Source organism: Pectinophora gossypiella, chromosome 23, assembly GCF_024362695.1.
Source record: "Pectinophora gossypiella chromosome 23, ilPecGoss1.1, whole genome shotgun sequence".
Lineage (NCBI taxonomy): Eukaryota > Metazoa > Arthropoda > Insecta > Lepidoptera > Gelechiidae > Pectinophora > Pectinophora gossypiella.
Genome location: NC_065426.1, coordinates 7849427 through 7864656, shown reverse-complemented (window position 1 = coordinate 7864656; position 15230 = coordinate 7849427). Strand labels below are relative to the sequence as shown.

Below are 15230 nucleotides of genomic sequence, written 5' to 3'. Positions count from 1 at the left end.
TTACTCTTATCAAAAGTGACTGCAAATTTTACTTAGAGTTGCTGATCGCCCTGGTACAAAATGCCTGTGTAAACACTCGAATGTGCTTAAGGCTGCGTTTCCATTGACGCGGAGCTGGGCGGAGAGGAGCGGAGATGTGCAGGAATCGACCAATCACCGTGAGGGAGAGAGTGACAGAGCGTCTTCGTTTTTCGCTCTGAACGCTGTGATTGATAAAATCCTTACATATCCGCTCTTCTCCGCCCGTCTCCGCGTCAGTGGAATCCCAGCCTTACTGCGTCGAACTCACGAATTGCTTTTCGCAATAGTCACATTTGTAGGAATAATACCCTGTAACTGAACTGAATTGAACTGAAAACTGAACGACACGTCCGATAGAGCGAAGTGAAAGAGAAGTACGAAGAAGGCAGACCCCACCATCAGATGGGAATAATAAATGCCAAGGAGAGAGAGAGAGAGAGAGAGAGAGAGAGAGAGAGAGAGTAGGAATAATACCCTGTATGCCTTCTCATGTGTTTTTTTTTAGGTTCCCTTTAGATTTGCAGACTATTGTTTGTACCAGGTGTACTTCATTACAATACAATACAATACACAATACAAATACACTTTATTGCACCAAAATAAAAAGAAATAATTACTACTTACTCATTATTCATTACTTACTCATATTATTTATTCATTACTTGAATGCCAGCGGCAACTGTAAAATAAAGTCATGTCAAAAGCAATGTGACTTATATTATTTGGAACTACGAAACGACTTATCTGAGTGAGGTCCTTTTATTGAAGACGTTCACCACCATTTATGTCCATTTGGACCAGCATCATTATTTTTTTTAAATTATAATTTTGTGTTTTAAGTTTAATCTTTTATAATGTCATGTACGGTCACGAGTACTAATATATACACTTTGAAACCATGTCACATTAACTTTTTTGATAAATTAAACCGTAACTCTCATTAAATGTCAAATATGATTAAAGTACCTACTTTAGAACCCTGTCGCATTAATATGTTTGCCATTTAAGTGAGACTTTCAGTTTCATTTGTCTACAAAGTTAATGTGACACCATACCATATACGTAAGGATGCCTGGATGAAGTTATTGTGATGGCATCCTGAAATAACGGAACTCGACAGATATTTAAGTTCAGAAAATTTTACATTCTCATGATTATGTAACAGCTTTCAGATGCCAAGCCGAGAATATTAAGTATACTGAATGGAATACTAAAATATACCAAAGTACGGACCTGAAAGAAAGAGGAATTTCCAGGCTATGATCCTGAAACACAATGTAAATGGCGCTGTAAAAAAATTCCTTCGTTTGACCTTCTAATTTCATGGATAACGAACAAATCCATTTTTGTTTCTGGGTATAAATATTGACCCTTTATATTAAGTACATCCAGGCACTACATCATCATCATCATCATCAGCCCATTAACGTCCTCACTGCAGGGGCACGGGCCTTCCCTATGGATGGATAGGGAGATCGGGCCTTAAACCATCACGCGGGCCCAGTGCGGATTGATGGTTATTAACGACTGCTAATGCAGCCGGGACCAACGGCTTAACGTGCCTTCCGAAGCACGGAGGAGTTCAAGATGAAAACTTTTTTTTGTGGTCACCCATCCTATGACCGGCCTTTGCGAAAATTGCTTAACTTCAACATTCGCAGACCGAGCGCGTTTACCGCTGTGCCACCGAGCTCCTCGAATTACATCTACCACCCATTATTATTCTAATCAAAATAAAGAGAAGCAATAGGTATAGGTAGCAACATAATTCTACACGTAACTGATCCAAATATCGAGCAACAATTATTTTTATATATGCTTCTGCTATTTACATTGCATTTTTGAAGGATTATGTACCCGAGCAAAGAGAAAATAGGTAATTTTCATATTAAAACTGCACAACGCCATCTATATAGTTTTTGAAAAACGTAGCCTCGAAAATCCCTCACTGTTTTACTCGTACTTACTCTATGTCCTTTCATGTACAGTCGTAAGCAATATTATGTATCCACTTTAGAACCGTGTCGCACTATCATATTTGTCATTTAATGAGACTAACGGTTTAATTTGTCAAAGAAGTTAATGTGACATGGTTTTAAAGTGTGTAAATATTAGTACTCGTGACCGTTAATTGGTTCAGCGTTAAAGAGTAAAAAGATAACGGACTGACGTCTGTCGTGTGGGTTGTGAGGTGAATAACCAACCTCATCAACCCTGGTGTCAGGGTTATCATTGAGTCGCCAAAGGCCCCTTACATGGCTCATGTAACGACTACTTACTTACATCAGTAAGTAGTAACCGGTACCAACCGCTTAACGTACCTTCCAAGGCGCGGATCATCTTAATTTTGGACAATCAGGTGATCAGCCTGTAATGTTCTAACCAAACTAGGGATCACAAAGTGTTTTTTGTGATATGTCCCCATCGGGATTCGAAACCGGGACCTCCGGATCGTGAGCCCAAGGGTCAACCACTGGACCACGGAGGCCGTTACTACTTACTCACTAATTTAAGGGAGATTTTAGAACATTACAGACTGATCACCTTATTGTCCGAAAGTAAGATGATCAGAAGGCACGTTAAGCCGTTGGTCCCGGTTACTACTTACAAAGTACGTAGTCGTTACATGAGTCATGTCAGGGGCCTTTGGCGGCTCAATAGTAACCCTGACACCAAGGTTGATGAGATTGGTAATTCACCTCACAACCCACACGATAGAAGAAGATTCAAGAGCCACGCTCTTGTCGGTGTAGCATCCTCCATTCTTGTCTATCAAAGACCAATTCCTTCACTTCCTTATAAGACACGACGTTCGCCTTACTATCGCATTGATAATATGGTTATGGAATAGATACGTATTAATGAATTAATAAACAGGAAACGAGCATCGCGTGTCTTAGTAACCATGAAAGAAAGATTACATAAAGGGCAGATTATGCGGAGTTCAGATTCAAAATAAAATGTACCTAATAATAACAGCAAGCATTAACAGTCATCAATAAATGTGGTAAAATCGTACCTACTTATCAAATTCAAAAACGAAAGTTCTGTTCTTCTTCTTCTTTTCGTGAAAATTTTTTTTCGTGACTTATATTTTCACATTTGCCGCAGATGACATTAACTACTTGGCCAGACAAATGGGGAGCGCTGAAGGCTCTCAACCGGTACAACGTTTAAGACAACAGGCCTGAGGGTGCCCAGTTGGGCGCGAACCTCGGCTCAGGGCGTCCTCTGAGAGGAAAACTATTAGAAAGAATTAATCGACCCTAGTGGGTCGATAGCGATAAGCGCTAATTGAGGGAAATCTTCGACCACGCCGGCGGGGTCGGTATCGGGGTCCTGAAGTGTTTAGTGTCGCGAGCTGATTGGCTGCCTCTATGGCTAACAGTCATCAATAAATGTGGTAAAATCGTACCTACTTATGAAATTCAAAAACGAAAGTCAGGTGATCAGCCTGTAATGTCCTAACCAAACTAAGGATCACAAAGTGATTTTTGTGATTTGTCCCCACCGGGATTCGAACCTGAAACCTCGGGATCGTGAGCACAACGCTCAACCACAGGACCACCGAGGCCGTTATAAACATAATGATAATTGGGTAGTTTCCAAGGTCAAAAATAAATTATGAAATTCTGATTACTAAATAAAGAAAGATCTAAAGGCGCTGTCTTTTTTCAATTTAATTTATTTATGAATTTTAATAAAGAAAAATGTAATAATGAGTGCGTTATTTTGTCACGTTTTTCTATGACGTCACAGGTTGCTTTTTCATACAAATTCCATAGTAATTTCGTGTTCTGACGTTTAGTAAAAAATAACTCATTTGACTAGTTGGAAGCTACCCTATGAATATTTTATGTTATACTTTTGTTAGCTCGACCATTATAGACCGCGACACGGCTCACCCATCACGTTGGTCTAACAGAAAGCTCGGTGAGGTGTGGGTACTTAGTTCATTTTGCAATGGATGTACCTGTGACTACCCCAATTCGGATATAGCCGTGAGCTTATTAATGTTATTGTTTTACTTCAAGAAACATAAAAATCGTTTCCTGGCACTACAAAACCGACGGATAAACATATCATCACGCCTGTTTCCCCGTAGGGTAGGCAGAGGTGTAATGTATAATTTATAAATCTTTGCGTGTGGCATTGTGTCCATTCTATAATAATATATTTTATTGCACTTAACAACTAGTTACATCACAAACAAGAAATGGACATTTACAAGGGTGGACTTATATCTAAGAGAGATCTCTTCCAGCCATCCCAGAGGTAGTATTAGAGTAACTGCGGAAGAATAAAAAGAGGTGCAATATATTAAATACAGTCATTTTAATAATTATATCAACATATAAAACCGTTTTTGATATAAAATCGTATAATCATTATAGGTAGAGCTGGGTGTCTAAAAAGGTCATATAAAGCAATATTTGATATCCTGTAAGTAACTAAGTGATTAATTGAAATATCTACTCTCTACAGGTTCTTTCGTCCATGTATGCGATTGACTTACTAACTTATAATACTTTATTTATTCAATAGTGTAATTAATTAGTAGTATACTTTCGAAGTACAAACTGTAACAATAGCGGAATATTGCATTGAGACAAACCTGCAAGGTTTAGCAATGCGATTCAATTGTATCATTATGTAAAATGTTTTCAACAATAAATAAATAAAATAAATAAAAAATCAATAAGTATTGCTTTTTAGGTAAAATGTTTGTGGCTTAAATGTGGCCTATTAGCCACCTCGATCACATGTCACGCTACGGTTACGTTTAGTAATAAGGCCGCCAGATTATACTGTATCTAATGATCCATTTGTGTAAATCTATATTGCATGTTGTGTGCATACATAAAAATCATATAAACTGCCTATATACGTCCCACTGCTGGGCACAGGTCTCCCCTCAATCAACCGGAGGGTGTTGTTGTGTGCAATAAAGTATATTTGATTTGATTTGATTCATATACATCACAGGAATTCGAATCAAAAGTGGTTTCAATTGGTTTTCTGATTACTACACGGATCTATCCACCCTCATAGAGATAATGGGCGTGATTATGACGTATTGTGTAATGATTACATTGTATAAATAAAAACTGTTAGATAGAAGGCTTTCCGGTTGGTTATCTATTTGGGACCGACATTTTTTTATCGAGAGGGATTTGTTTTACTATCAATACAAATTCAAAAATATCTTTATTTAGTAGGTGGTAACATAGTTACACTTTGAATCGTCATTTTTTACATAAAGAACGTCTCATCCGCCTAAAACTACTGCAGCTTCTAGTTGGGAAAAAGAAGCTGCAAGAAAAACCTCGGCACAGGGCCCTAGATATTCTTTTAAAATAATAACATAAAATATTGTTATACAATTTAGTAATTTGACTGCCTAATATCAGTTCCTAGACAGTTAAGCCCATGCATACGAGTACTTATCTTCTAGATAATCGCTATCAGTAGGTTTAATTAAAAAACATAAACAGCCTACGTACGGCCCACTGCTGGGCACAGGCCTCCCCTCAATCAACTGGAGGGGGTATGGAGCATGCTCCACCACGCTGCTCCACTGCGTTTTATTAAGTTAAAAATTAAAAAAAATATAAGGTATTTTCATATTCGAAAGCGTTTCTCATCGAATAACAACCGAAATCTATAAACTATAAGCCAAAATACACTAAATGTTTTTTTTTTATGATCTACCCCAAATGGTAATATAGTCGTGAGCTAATGTTACGTTTTCCAATCTCATCACGTATCTCACGTAGTACCAATAAGTAAACTTCAAGCCTAATGAAATACAAACTTTTTTATTCGATCACTGAAAATAAAACTAAAACCACTACATAAATACTGGCACAATAACCTACGAAATCACTTCTACATCTCACAGCGAAAGAAAAAGAAAAAGCGATAGTATACGCGGCAAAGGCGAGGCGGGAAATTTCATGGGTAATTTATTTGAAAATGGAACGCGACCTATTCCCGCGCTGGCGCGACGAAAACTGACAGTGTTGCCAGGGGTAGAAAATTAAAACCTCGCACACTAGATTTTATTTTCCAGTAAACTTACATTCATAAACTCACGCCCATTGAACCCACTGGAATAAGCAGAGACTATGGAATTATATCTGTTCTCTTCTTTCCTCCACATTTAGATATCAAATTAGTTTAAAAAAAAATATTTAACATAATGAACCATTATCCTGAGCGACAGGGTGATCACATGTTGTCATATAATTCATCATTAGCCAGTCATCTTTTAACAATGTTGTTAAAAGTGACCACAAGTTGTCTTCCGATTATTTGTGGCTGTGCTGACTGGACGTAAGTAAGTTGATATATGTGTGTATTGTATGCTGTGCCCCGGTGGTGAGGAGACATGTTTTGTAAGTAGCTAAAAATCTATAACTTCTAAAAGTTCTATAATGTCGAACCATTCCCCAAAATTAAGAAGACGAGTAAGACCTAAGATGACAGACGAAATAAACGACAAAATGACGAATAAACAAAACAATACAACGACAATTACAATACAATAAAGAATTACAATACAATAAACACAACAATACAATACTTATTAATTATTATTATTTTTTATAAGTATTACAATTGGAATAAAGATTTTCTGTCTATGCAACGTTTCCGCACACGTCACGCTCTGTCTGACGTATCGTGTGCGTGGAAAGAAGAAACCATAAAAGCAGACCCCTCTATCACGTAATATTTAATATTTTGGTTATTTTCCAATTTCTTATTTATTAATTTTAGTTGTTGCACCATCCCGCCGCGCCACAATACATCGACTTCTTTCACCCAAGGTTGCCTAGCGGAATTGCTATTTAACAATAAGGCCGCCTACTGTATTATTTTATCCGTTTGTACCTGTCTTATATGTAATTTGTGTGATAAAGTTATATTGATTGATTGAATAATGCAATTTATGCCAAGGACAGAGAAATTGGGACGTTCTCCCAAAATGTAACATTCCTCCCCGTCTGGCAACACCGAATCAATGTCGCTGCCTTACCACTAGACTATAGATGGTCTTATTATAGGTTACCCTTTAAAAACTAGGCTTTGACGAACTATAATAGCTTTGTTTATTTGGTTGAGTCTGGCTTATACATATTATAGAGAGTGTAGGTATAATTTATGTAGATATAAACACCATAATTTCCTTTTAGGATTTAAGCTGAGCCAAACTCGTCATAATGCAAACCTTTATTATTATTACCAGAAGATATTATGGATACCTAATAATTTAATTATTTTTTGTCATTTTCTTATCCGCCGAAAAGGAAAGGGACAAGTAATTCCACAGGATTAAAATGTACGGCAGGAAGACGACATCATCAGGGGAGATAAACCTGTGATTTAGATTGTATGTTTTATAAAATAATATTAAAAAATAATAATATGGAAACAGGTTTCGCTGCGCTAATCGGTCGAAATTAAAATTAATAAATAAGTACAAGAAGATTAAAACGCATCTACGGAAAAATTCCGCTCTAAAACATATGAAACAAGAAATTGTTTCTCCGAAATTCTTCCGATTTAGTGTAGTTTAGGAAATAGCTGTGGGCTTATACCAATCTGTCTTAAGAATCCGCTTACGATGGCAGTTGGACGCTAAATATCTTCGTATTATCCCCGAGCTTTGAAGGGTCCTGAGTAATACGGTCACGAGCATTAATATGTATACACTTTAGTACCATGTCACATTAACTTTTTTGACAAATTGAACTGTAAGTCTCACTAAATGTCAAATATGTTAGTGCGACAAAGTCCTAAAGTGGGTACATTATATTGCTTATGACTGTACATACCTTTCGGTTGATTAAGGGGCGGCTGTGCCCAGCAGTGGGACGCACAAAGGCGAAGGGGCGGCTGTGCCCAGCAGTGGGACGCACAAAGGCGAATTTGTGCATTGGTAAATAAAAAAGTTAAATAAAAAGGACTCTCCAGGCTACTCACCTTCGTAGACAGTGGGCATTGCAGTACCCAAGGTGTACTGTTGGTCCTGGGTACTGTAGCGACCAAAATGAAGCGAGCGGTTACAAAATGACCCACCGTCCCGGTACCGCCTCTGTTAACGTTAAATATTTACATAACCACATACGTTTTAAAATTCTAAATGTAAGTATAGGTGTATTCATGGATAACAGACATATGCATCTTTTATACTTGTTTTGGGTACTTATAAATGATGACCCTTTTTATTACACCCAGATTTATTCTGATCAAAATAAAGAGAAGCAACATAGGTAGCAAAATAATTTACATAATGTGATCCAAATATATGAAACTTTCGCAAAGGCCGGTCATAGGATGGGTGACCACGAAAAAAAGTTTTCATCTCGAGCTCCTCTGTGCTTTGGAAGGCACGTTAAGCCGTTGGTCCCGTTTGCATTAGCAGTCGTTAATAACCATCAATCCGCACTGGGCCCGCGTGATGGTTTAAGGCCCGATCTCCCTATCCATCCATGGGGAAGGCCCGTGCCCCAGCAGTGGGGACGTTAATGGGCTGGTGATGATCCAAATATCAAGCAACAATTATTTTCATATTATGCTTGTGCCATTACATTGTATTATTGAATAAGTATGTACCCGAGTAATGAGAAAATAGGTAATTATAACGTTAAATCTCAACAGAGCTATCTATATTATTCTATATTATTTTTGGAGAACGTAGCCTGGAAAGTCCCTCATTAGACTTTTTCCAGTTTAGTACTTGTATACACGTTTTCTCTCGGGCCTTCATTCTAAAGTTTAAAAATTGACGGTTTATTTTCCTAGAGAAGTCCTTAAAACAAACATTTCAATATTTGCTTTAGAATAAGTACACACACCTATACTTACATTTAGAAATTTAAAACGTATGTGGGTTATGTAAATATTGAACTTTAACAGAGGCGGTACCAGAACGGTGGGTCATTTTGTAACCGCTCGCTTCATTTTGGTCACTCTAGTACCCAGGACCAACAGTCCGTCGCTACACCTTGGGTACTGCAATGCCCACTGTCTACGAAGTGGAAAACTGCAAAATCTATTCGACCTCCTATAATTTAAACGACGTATCTGATTTTTTTAGCGATACTGATTTGCAGATCTTCATAACTTGGTTGAAAAAATTCTGCCTTAGTAATTACATAACAGTGCCGCTAAGCAGAAGCTGCATAGGCCTACGGGTCTCCACCAGAGAGGGGTCATCAACACAGATAGACTCTTGACATAAATGCGTACAATTGATTAGAAAACAATACAATACTATACAAATACACTTTATTGCACCAAAATAAAAAGAAAAAAAAAAAAAAAAAATAAATTAGAAAATTATGTAGGTACTGTGCAATGGTTTCGAATTTGTTTTCGAATTCATGTTCGGATCATAAAATGATTATCACGTGCTCAGTGGTGAAGGAAAACATCGTGAGGAAATCCCACATTCCTTAGAAATGCATTTTCGGAGGTATGTGACCTAACCTGTATTGGTCGGAAAAGGTCAGAAAGTCGCTTCTGTAAAAAACTGGACGTGTCAAATCATCAGGTTAGGTAAGCGGACCCTGTGAGAAACGGGATAATGCTAAGGGGATGATGACTGTGATAATGTGATGATGCAAGGCAAACAAGTATACTTTTTGTTCTGCTATAAATGTGGCCAGCCCACCGACACTTCAACCGCTGCTGCAAGCGTATTCTGAGCGTTGGGCTCACGATCCGGAGGTCCCGGGTTCGAATACCGTTTGGGACATATCACAAAAAGCACTTTGTGATTCCTAGTTTGGTTAGAACATTACAGGCTGATCACCTTATTGTCCGAAAGTAAGATGATCCGTGCTTTGAAAGGCACGTTAAGCTGTTGGTCCTGGTTACTACTTACTGATGTAAGTACGTACTTAGTCGTTACATGAGCCATGTCAGGGGCATTTGGCGGCTCAGTAATAACACTAACACCAGGGTTGATGAGGTTGGTGTTCCACCTGACAACGATAAGAAAAAGAAGCGTGTTCTGGAGTGGAGACCACGTCCAGGGACCAGGGGTCCACGTCGCAGTGCATGTCAACCCCTGGCAAGAAGGTGGCTGGAAGCAATTGAATACGTAAGGCTGAGGATAGGGCTTTGTGGCGCTATGTCCAGCAAAGGACTGCAATGGGCTGATGATGATGATGATGAAATCGCAAGGAATTACGGGTGTGAATTATTATTACAGATAAAAAATACCAAAAAAAATACCTTTTATTTCTTTGAAAACTTTTAAAAAATCCATGTTGAACGGTCGTATCACTAGCGCAGTAGTTTTTAAGTAAAAATGTATCACTTTTGACTCTACATTACCGGGTGAGAGCGTTCAGCGCTCCCCATTTGTCCGGCCAAGTAGTTAATGCCATCTGCGGCAAATCTACAATAAGTCACGTCAAAAAAATAAAATAAAAAAGACTACATTATAACATTAGGTACATTTTATCTATATATAACTTAATTAAATATAGGTAACTTGTGATAACAATGTCGTTTACTTTACTATATTATAGTTTTGTCTTTAGCCAACACTATTTATATTTAAAAAAGAGGATTACGTAGCACTAAACAAACGCAAATGCGCCAAAACTCGACTGTTCACTAAATTGTTTCGAACGAGACTAAATTGCTCTACGAGTACTTAACCTATGACTACAACTTGTTTTTAAAGAAGCACTTTGTTTAGTCTAGGACCTAGCTCTAGCTACATCCACACATAAACTCACGCCTGTTTCCCACCGGGGTGCGCTGAAGATGCTTCTATAGAATCAGCAAGAGAAATACGTCAGGATCGATACTACCATGGCCTTTGGTTATCCCAGAAAATAAGTAATTATCACGGTAAACCTGAACAACGCTATCTATATTGTTTTTGGACAACGTAGCCTAGAAAATCCCTCATTGGAACGGAAAGAGAAGATTATATACATTCCTTGTCCCATCTATAATTATTCCAGGAATGTCGGGTTGTATAAATTGACCAGGGTTAATCGCTTTATGGTTTTATACGCGAGGGCTTGACAATCTAATGCGTCATAAAGGGCGAATGTCTTTGGCGATTAGGTATACCTATACAATATGGATAGATAGGGTGTTAGTGACATCGTAACGAAAACTTTGAGGGATCATTCGGGCCATGATTCTGAGTTGATATCAAGTGGAATTTTCCGTAGGAAAACTATGGAACAGTAAACAACTTAAAAAAACACAAAAATTTTATAGAATTTTCCGACAGGATTGCACTTGATATCAACTCAGAATCATGGTCGGAATCATTCCCCTTAGTGTTTGTTACGATTTCACTAACACCCTATCTACTTATATCGCTACTTGTAGTACTTGTAGGATGATTCAGCTCGTGATTCTGACTTAATATCAAGTGGAATTTTCCATCGCAAAATTCATGTTTTAATGTTGTTTTTCAAATTATTTTCAATTCTATAATTTTGCTAAGACAACCATATTATACACCTCTGCTAGGTGCGATGTTATGTTAAATGTATTACTTATGAGGACAAGTATAGTAATAAGTGGTTATTATATTCTGGGAGTGAAATACCTACCTAAATGGTGACCAAAATATTCTACTTGTCATCATATCCTGACACAATGGGGTACCTAATCAGTTTACGACTTCCTATTTGCACAAATCAAATCACTGAATGTCACCTTGGCATCTCTTAACACTCAATTAAACTACTTAAAAAGTGTCTGCGACAGGTGTGGCGAACCTAATGGCTCGAAGCAAAAGAAATTTCTAAAATCTTGTAAAAAAAATCTTAAACAACATAAATTTAACATTGGTGCTAATTCCTGTAAATACCATCTAATTTTATTTTAAGTTACATCTGTCATTTTCTTATCCGCCGAAAAGGAAAGGGACGGGTAATCGACAAGCATAAAATTTATGGAACCCACGTCAGTTTTAATCACAAATCTATAATAACCGTCTAAAAATTTTACATTGGCTAATAACCTGACAGAATTAAGTTGACAGCACACGTCAAATGGTTTGCATACCAGCGAGATACCTGTTTGAATCGCCCGGGTTATTCATTCATTTACTCATTCTTCCTAAAATTAAGAGCTGTCAATCATCCGTCCATTTCCTTTTCGGCGGATAAGAAAATGACGGGTATAACTTAAAGTAAAATTAGGAGGTGTCTGCAGGAATCGGGGCCATTATATTTATGTTTATGTATAACTAATTTTAACTTGACTGTTTCTTGTACTATGTGTAATGTATATAAGATTTTACGTTTTGTAAGTATGAAGAGTACCTTCTTGTCGTCTGGGTTATGAGATGGATTACCAACCTCATTATGGTGTCAAAGTTCGCCAAAGGCCCATGAAAAGTACCGATTTGTGGCGCACACCGACTTGGCTTAATTTTAAGTTTGACAGTACTAAAACTAGCTCTATTTCTGTCTAACTCTCGTCGTAAATGAAGGACAGCACTAGTTTTACTTTTTCAACCAATGTTAAGTAAGTATAAAGGTTTTTTTGAAATGTTGATTATAAGTCAGGAGTGACAAACCTTGTATACTCTTTAGTGTCTTTTATATTACTTTTCTAAAAAAGAGTAAGTATACTTACAAGGTTTTTCACTACTGACTACCATGCAGCGCGTAATTTTGATTGTCTGCCAGGGGTGACAAACCTTGTATTACTCTTTTGTATCTTTTGTATTGCTTTTTTAAAAAAGAGTAAGTATACAAGATTTGTCACCCCTGGCATACAATCAAAATTACGCGCGGCTATGAAATCTTATGTCATACTCATTTATAACGACCTCACTTCTAAAATTTCACGCAGTTCATATTCCGTACCGTAAAACCCTAGTTTAGTAAATTGTATTAGGGACTTTATTAGGTCGGTAGTTACCTAAAAATGTTACGAGCGCACTAAAAAGGAACGTTGACTAAGATAATTTAACGAAACAAATTGTGTAGGTAGGATACTGCATTAAAAAAAAAATTAAGTAGAAAGTAAGGGGGGTTAAAATGGCCACATCGAAGCAATTCATCTAAGAAAGCAATATTGCAATTTGACATTTGCGCATATAACAGTACCTAAGTGAGCAATGCATACTCCACCACACGGCTCCAGTGCGGGTTGGTGTTTTGCGTACAGATAGTAGCCGTGTCCAATTTGTGGTGTTCTCTGAGGCACTGAATTAATTAATTACTTTTCGTCCATCAATTAATTACATATTAATTAGTTTTAATCAGCATTGACGTATTACTCACGAACATCTCATTATCCTAATAAAATCAGTATCAATTTCCTTTACTTAAGAAATACCATCTATGGCAGCAGCGTTTTTTAGCTTTCCGAAGCGCCGTTCTTAAAAACGTCTCCGTAGTTATCATATTACATCAAGAGATGGCGCTGAAACTTACTTACGCCACCTAGCGGTAAGTTATTGAAGCTTTCCCTCAGCGTGACTCAACTATGTATCTTTGCACATAGATGGCGCTAGCTTGTATGAAAATCGGAATGATTCCTATTATGACCACGGAGCGAGTCAAACACGATAACCATCTGAATGAGATCTGCTTTTCACGGAAAGGGTCCGATTGTAGATAAACGGAATAAGTTGATTGCTACGTGGCTCATATTAGGGAGATTTATGTTTTTTTAGCGTTCCATGCGTGAATGGAATAAAAACACAAAAATTACAAATCGTGCTTAGTAAGGATAGACACTTGGTGGTAGGTATCTATACCGGCTATGTAGCCTACATAGTATCGAATAAATTGTTTAATTTAGTATTTTTACGGTTAATATTCCTAATAAACGTAGAGAAACTAAACCAAGGAATGTAACCTCTACAAAAGCTTCCAACATTCTTTAAATGATGATATAAAATAACGCATCTACTAGCTAGACGACGTGCTTTGTAAAGACATATATGACCGAATGTCATTTTAAAATCCAAACCCCATTGTGTCTGGAAGTCTCAGCCTAAGGAGGTTAAAGAAGTGACCCGTGGTAGCCCAGTCAGAGAACGCTTGACTCCCACTTTGAGGTCAAGCACTTTAAGGAACTTGATTTCGAATTCATGTTTGGATCATAAATAATAATCACGAACTCAGAAGGAAACCCGCACACCCGAGAAATGTGTTTCGGAAGTATGTGACCTAATCTGTATTAGGCTGATTTTTCGGCAGGCAGGCAGGCAGGCAGTTGCTTTTGTAAAAAACCGGACCTGACAAATCTTCAGGTTTGGTAAGTGGACTCTATGCAAAAGGGGATAACGCTAGGGAGATGAGACGGCTGTACAGGTTGTGAGAAGCTGCAGTAGTTTTAGGCGGATGATTCAAAGTGTAACTACCTACTTATGTTACCTACTGAATAAAGATATTTTTGAATTTAAATTTGATAATGAGGGGGTGACCACAAAAAAAAGTTTTCATTTCGAGCTCCTCCGTGCTTCGGAAGGCACGTTAAGCCGTTGGTCCCGGCTGCATTAGCAGTCGTTAATAACCATCAATCCGCACTGGGCCCGCGTGATGGTTTAAGGCCCGATCTCTCTATCCATCCATAGGGAAGGCCCGTGCCCCAGCAGTGGGAACGTTAATGGGCTGATGATGATGATGATGAATGAGGGGGTTAAACATTTTTTTTTGACGTGACTTATTGTAGATTTGCCGCAGATGGCATTAACTACTTGGCCGGACAAATGAGGAGCGCTGAAAAAAAAGGCTCTCACCCGGTACAAAATTTAACACAACAGGCGTGAGGGTGCCCAGTTGGGCGCGAACCTCGGGTCAGGGCGTCATCTGAGAGGAAAAATATTTGAAAGAGTTAATCGACCCTAGCGCACATTGGGTCGAAAGTGCTATTGCAGGGACTTACGATTCAACTTTCGTTTATCACATATTTGATTATGCTAATACTCGTAGATAGAGCTAATCAAACACAATAAATGTTATTTTAGGTCATTTTTTCCTAAACTTTATACTTTGGTCAGAAAAAAACATTTTCTGTTTTTTTTTGTATGAAACGTATCAAAGACAGTTAAATTTCTGCCAAGTCCATACCGATCCAACCGCGAGACCTTATTTTCTGTAATCTTTGTCTAGTTGACTACTCAAATGCAAAATCAGCATCAGCCTAAAGTTGCAATTCTTTGAAAGAAATGGGTCAGAAAAGGACAAAAAATTCAACATTTC

The 15230-nt window shown here is 37.8% G+C and overlaps 2 protein-coding genes across 9 annotated transcripts in view; one reads left to right on the top strand and one right to left on the bottom strand.

The window, feature by feature from the left end:
• The window catches only part of LOC126377543 (uncharacterized), a 394831-nt gene that overhangs the window by 285220 nt on the left and 94381 nt on the right, over positions 1-15230 (top strand). The window lies entirely within an intron of this gene.
• The window catches only part of LOC126377515 (multiple C2 and transmembrane domain-containing protein), an 81927-nt gene that overhangs the window by 53395 nt on the left and 13302 nt on the right, over positions 1-15230 (bottom strand). Inside the window, exon 1 of one of the 7 annotated variants that reach the window (XM_050025287.1) lies at positions 10267-10440. The exons of 3 other annotated variants lie outside the window; for them this stretch is intronic. In XM_050025287.1, the coding sequence (XP_049881244.1) occupies positions 10267-10300 (34 nt within the window). In that variant the 5' untranslated portion in view covers positions 10301-10440. Of the gene's footprint in view, positions 1-5836; positions 6015-10266; positions 10441-15230 lie in introns of those variants that run through there. 3 more of the 7 variants (XM_050025272.1, XM_050025273.1, XM_050025274.1) reach the window with 3 other exon arrangements.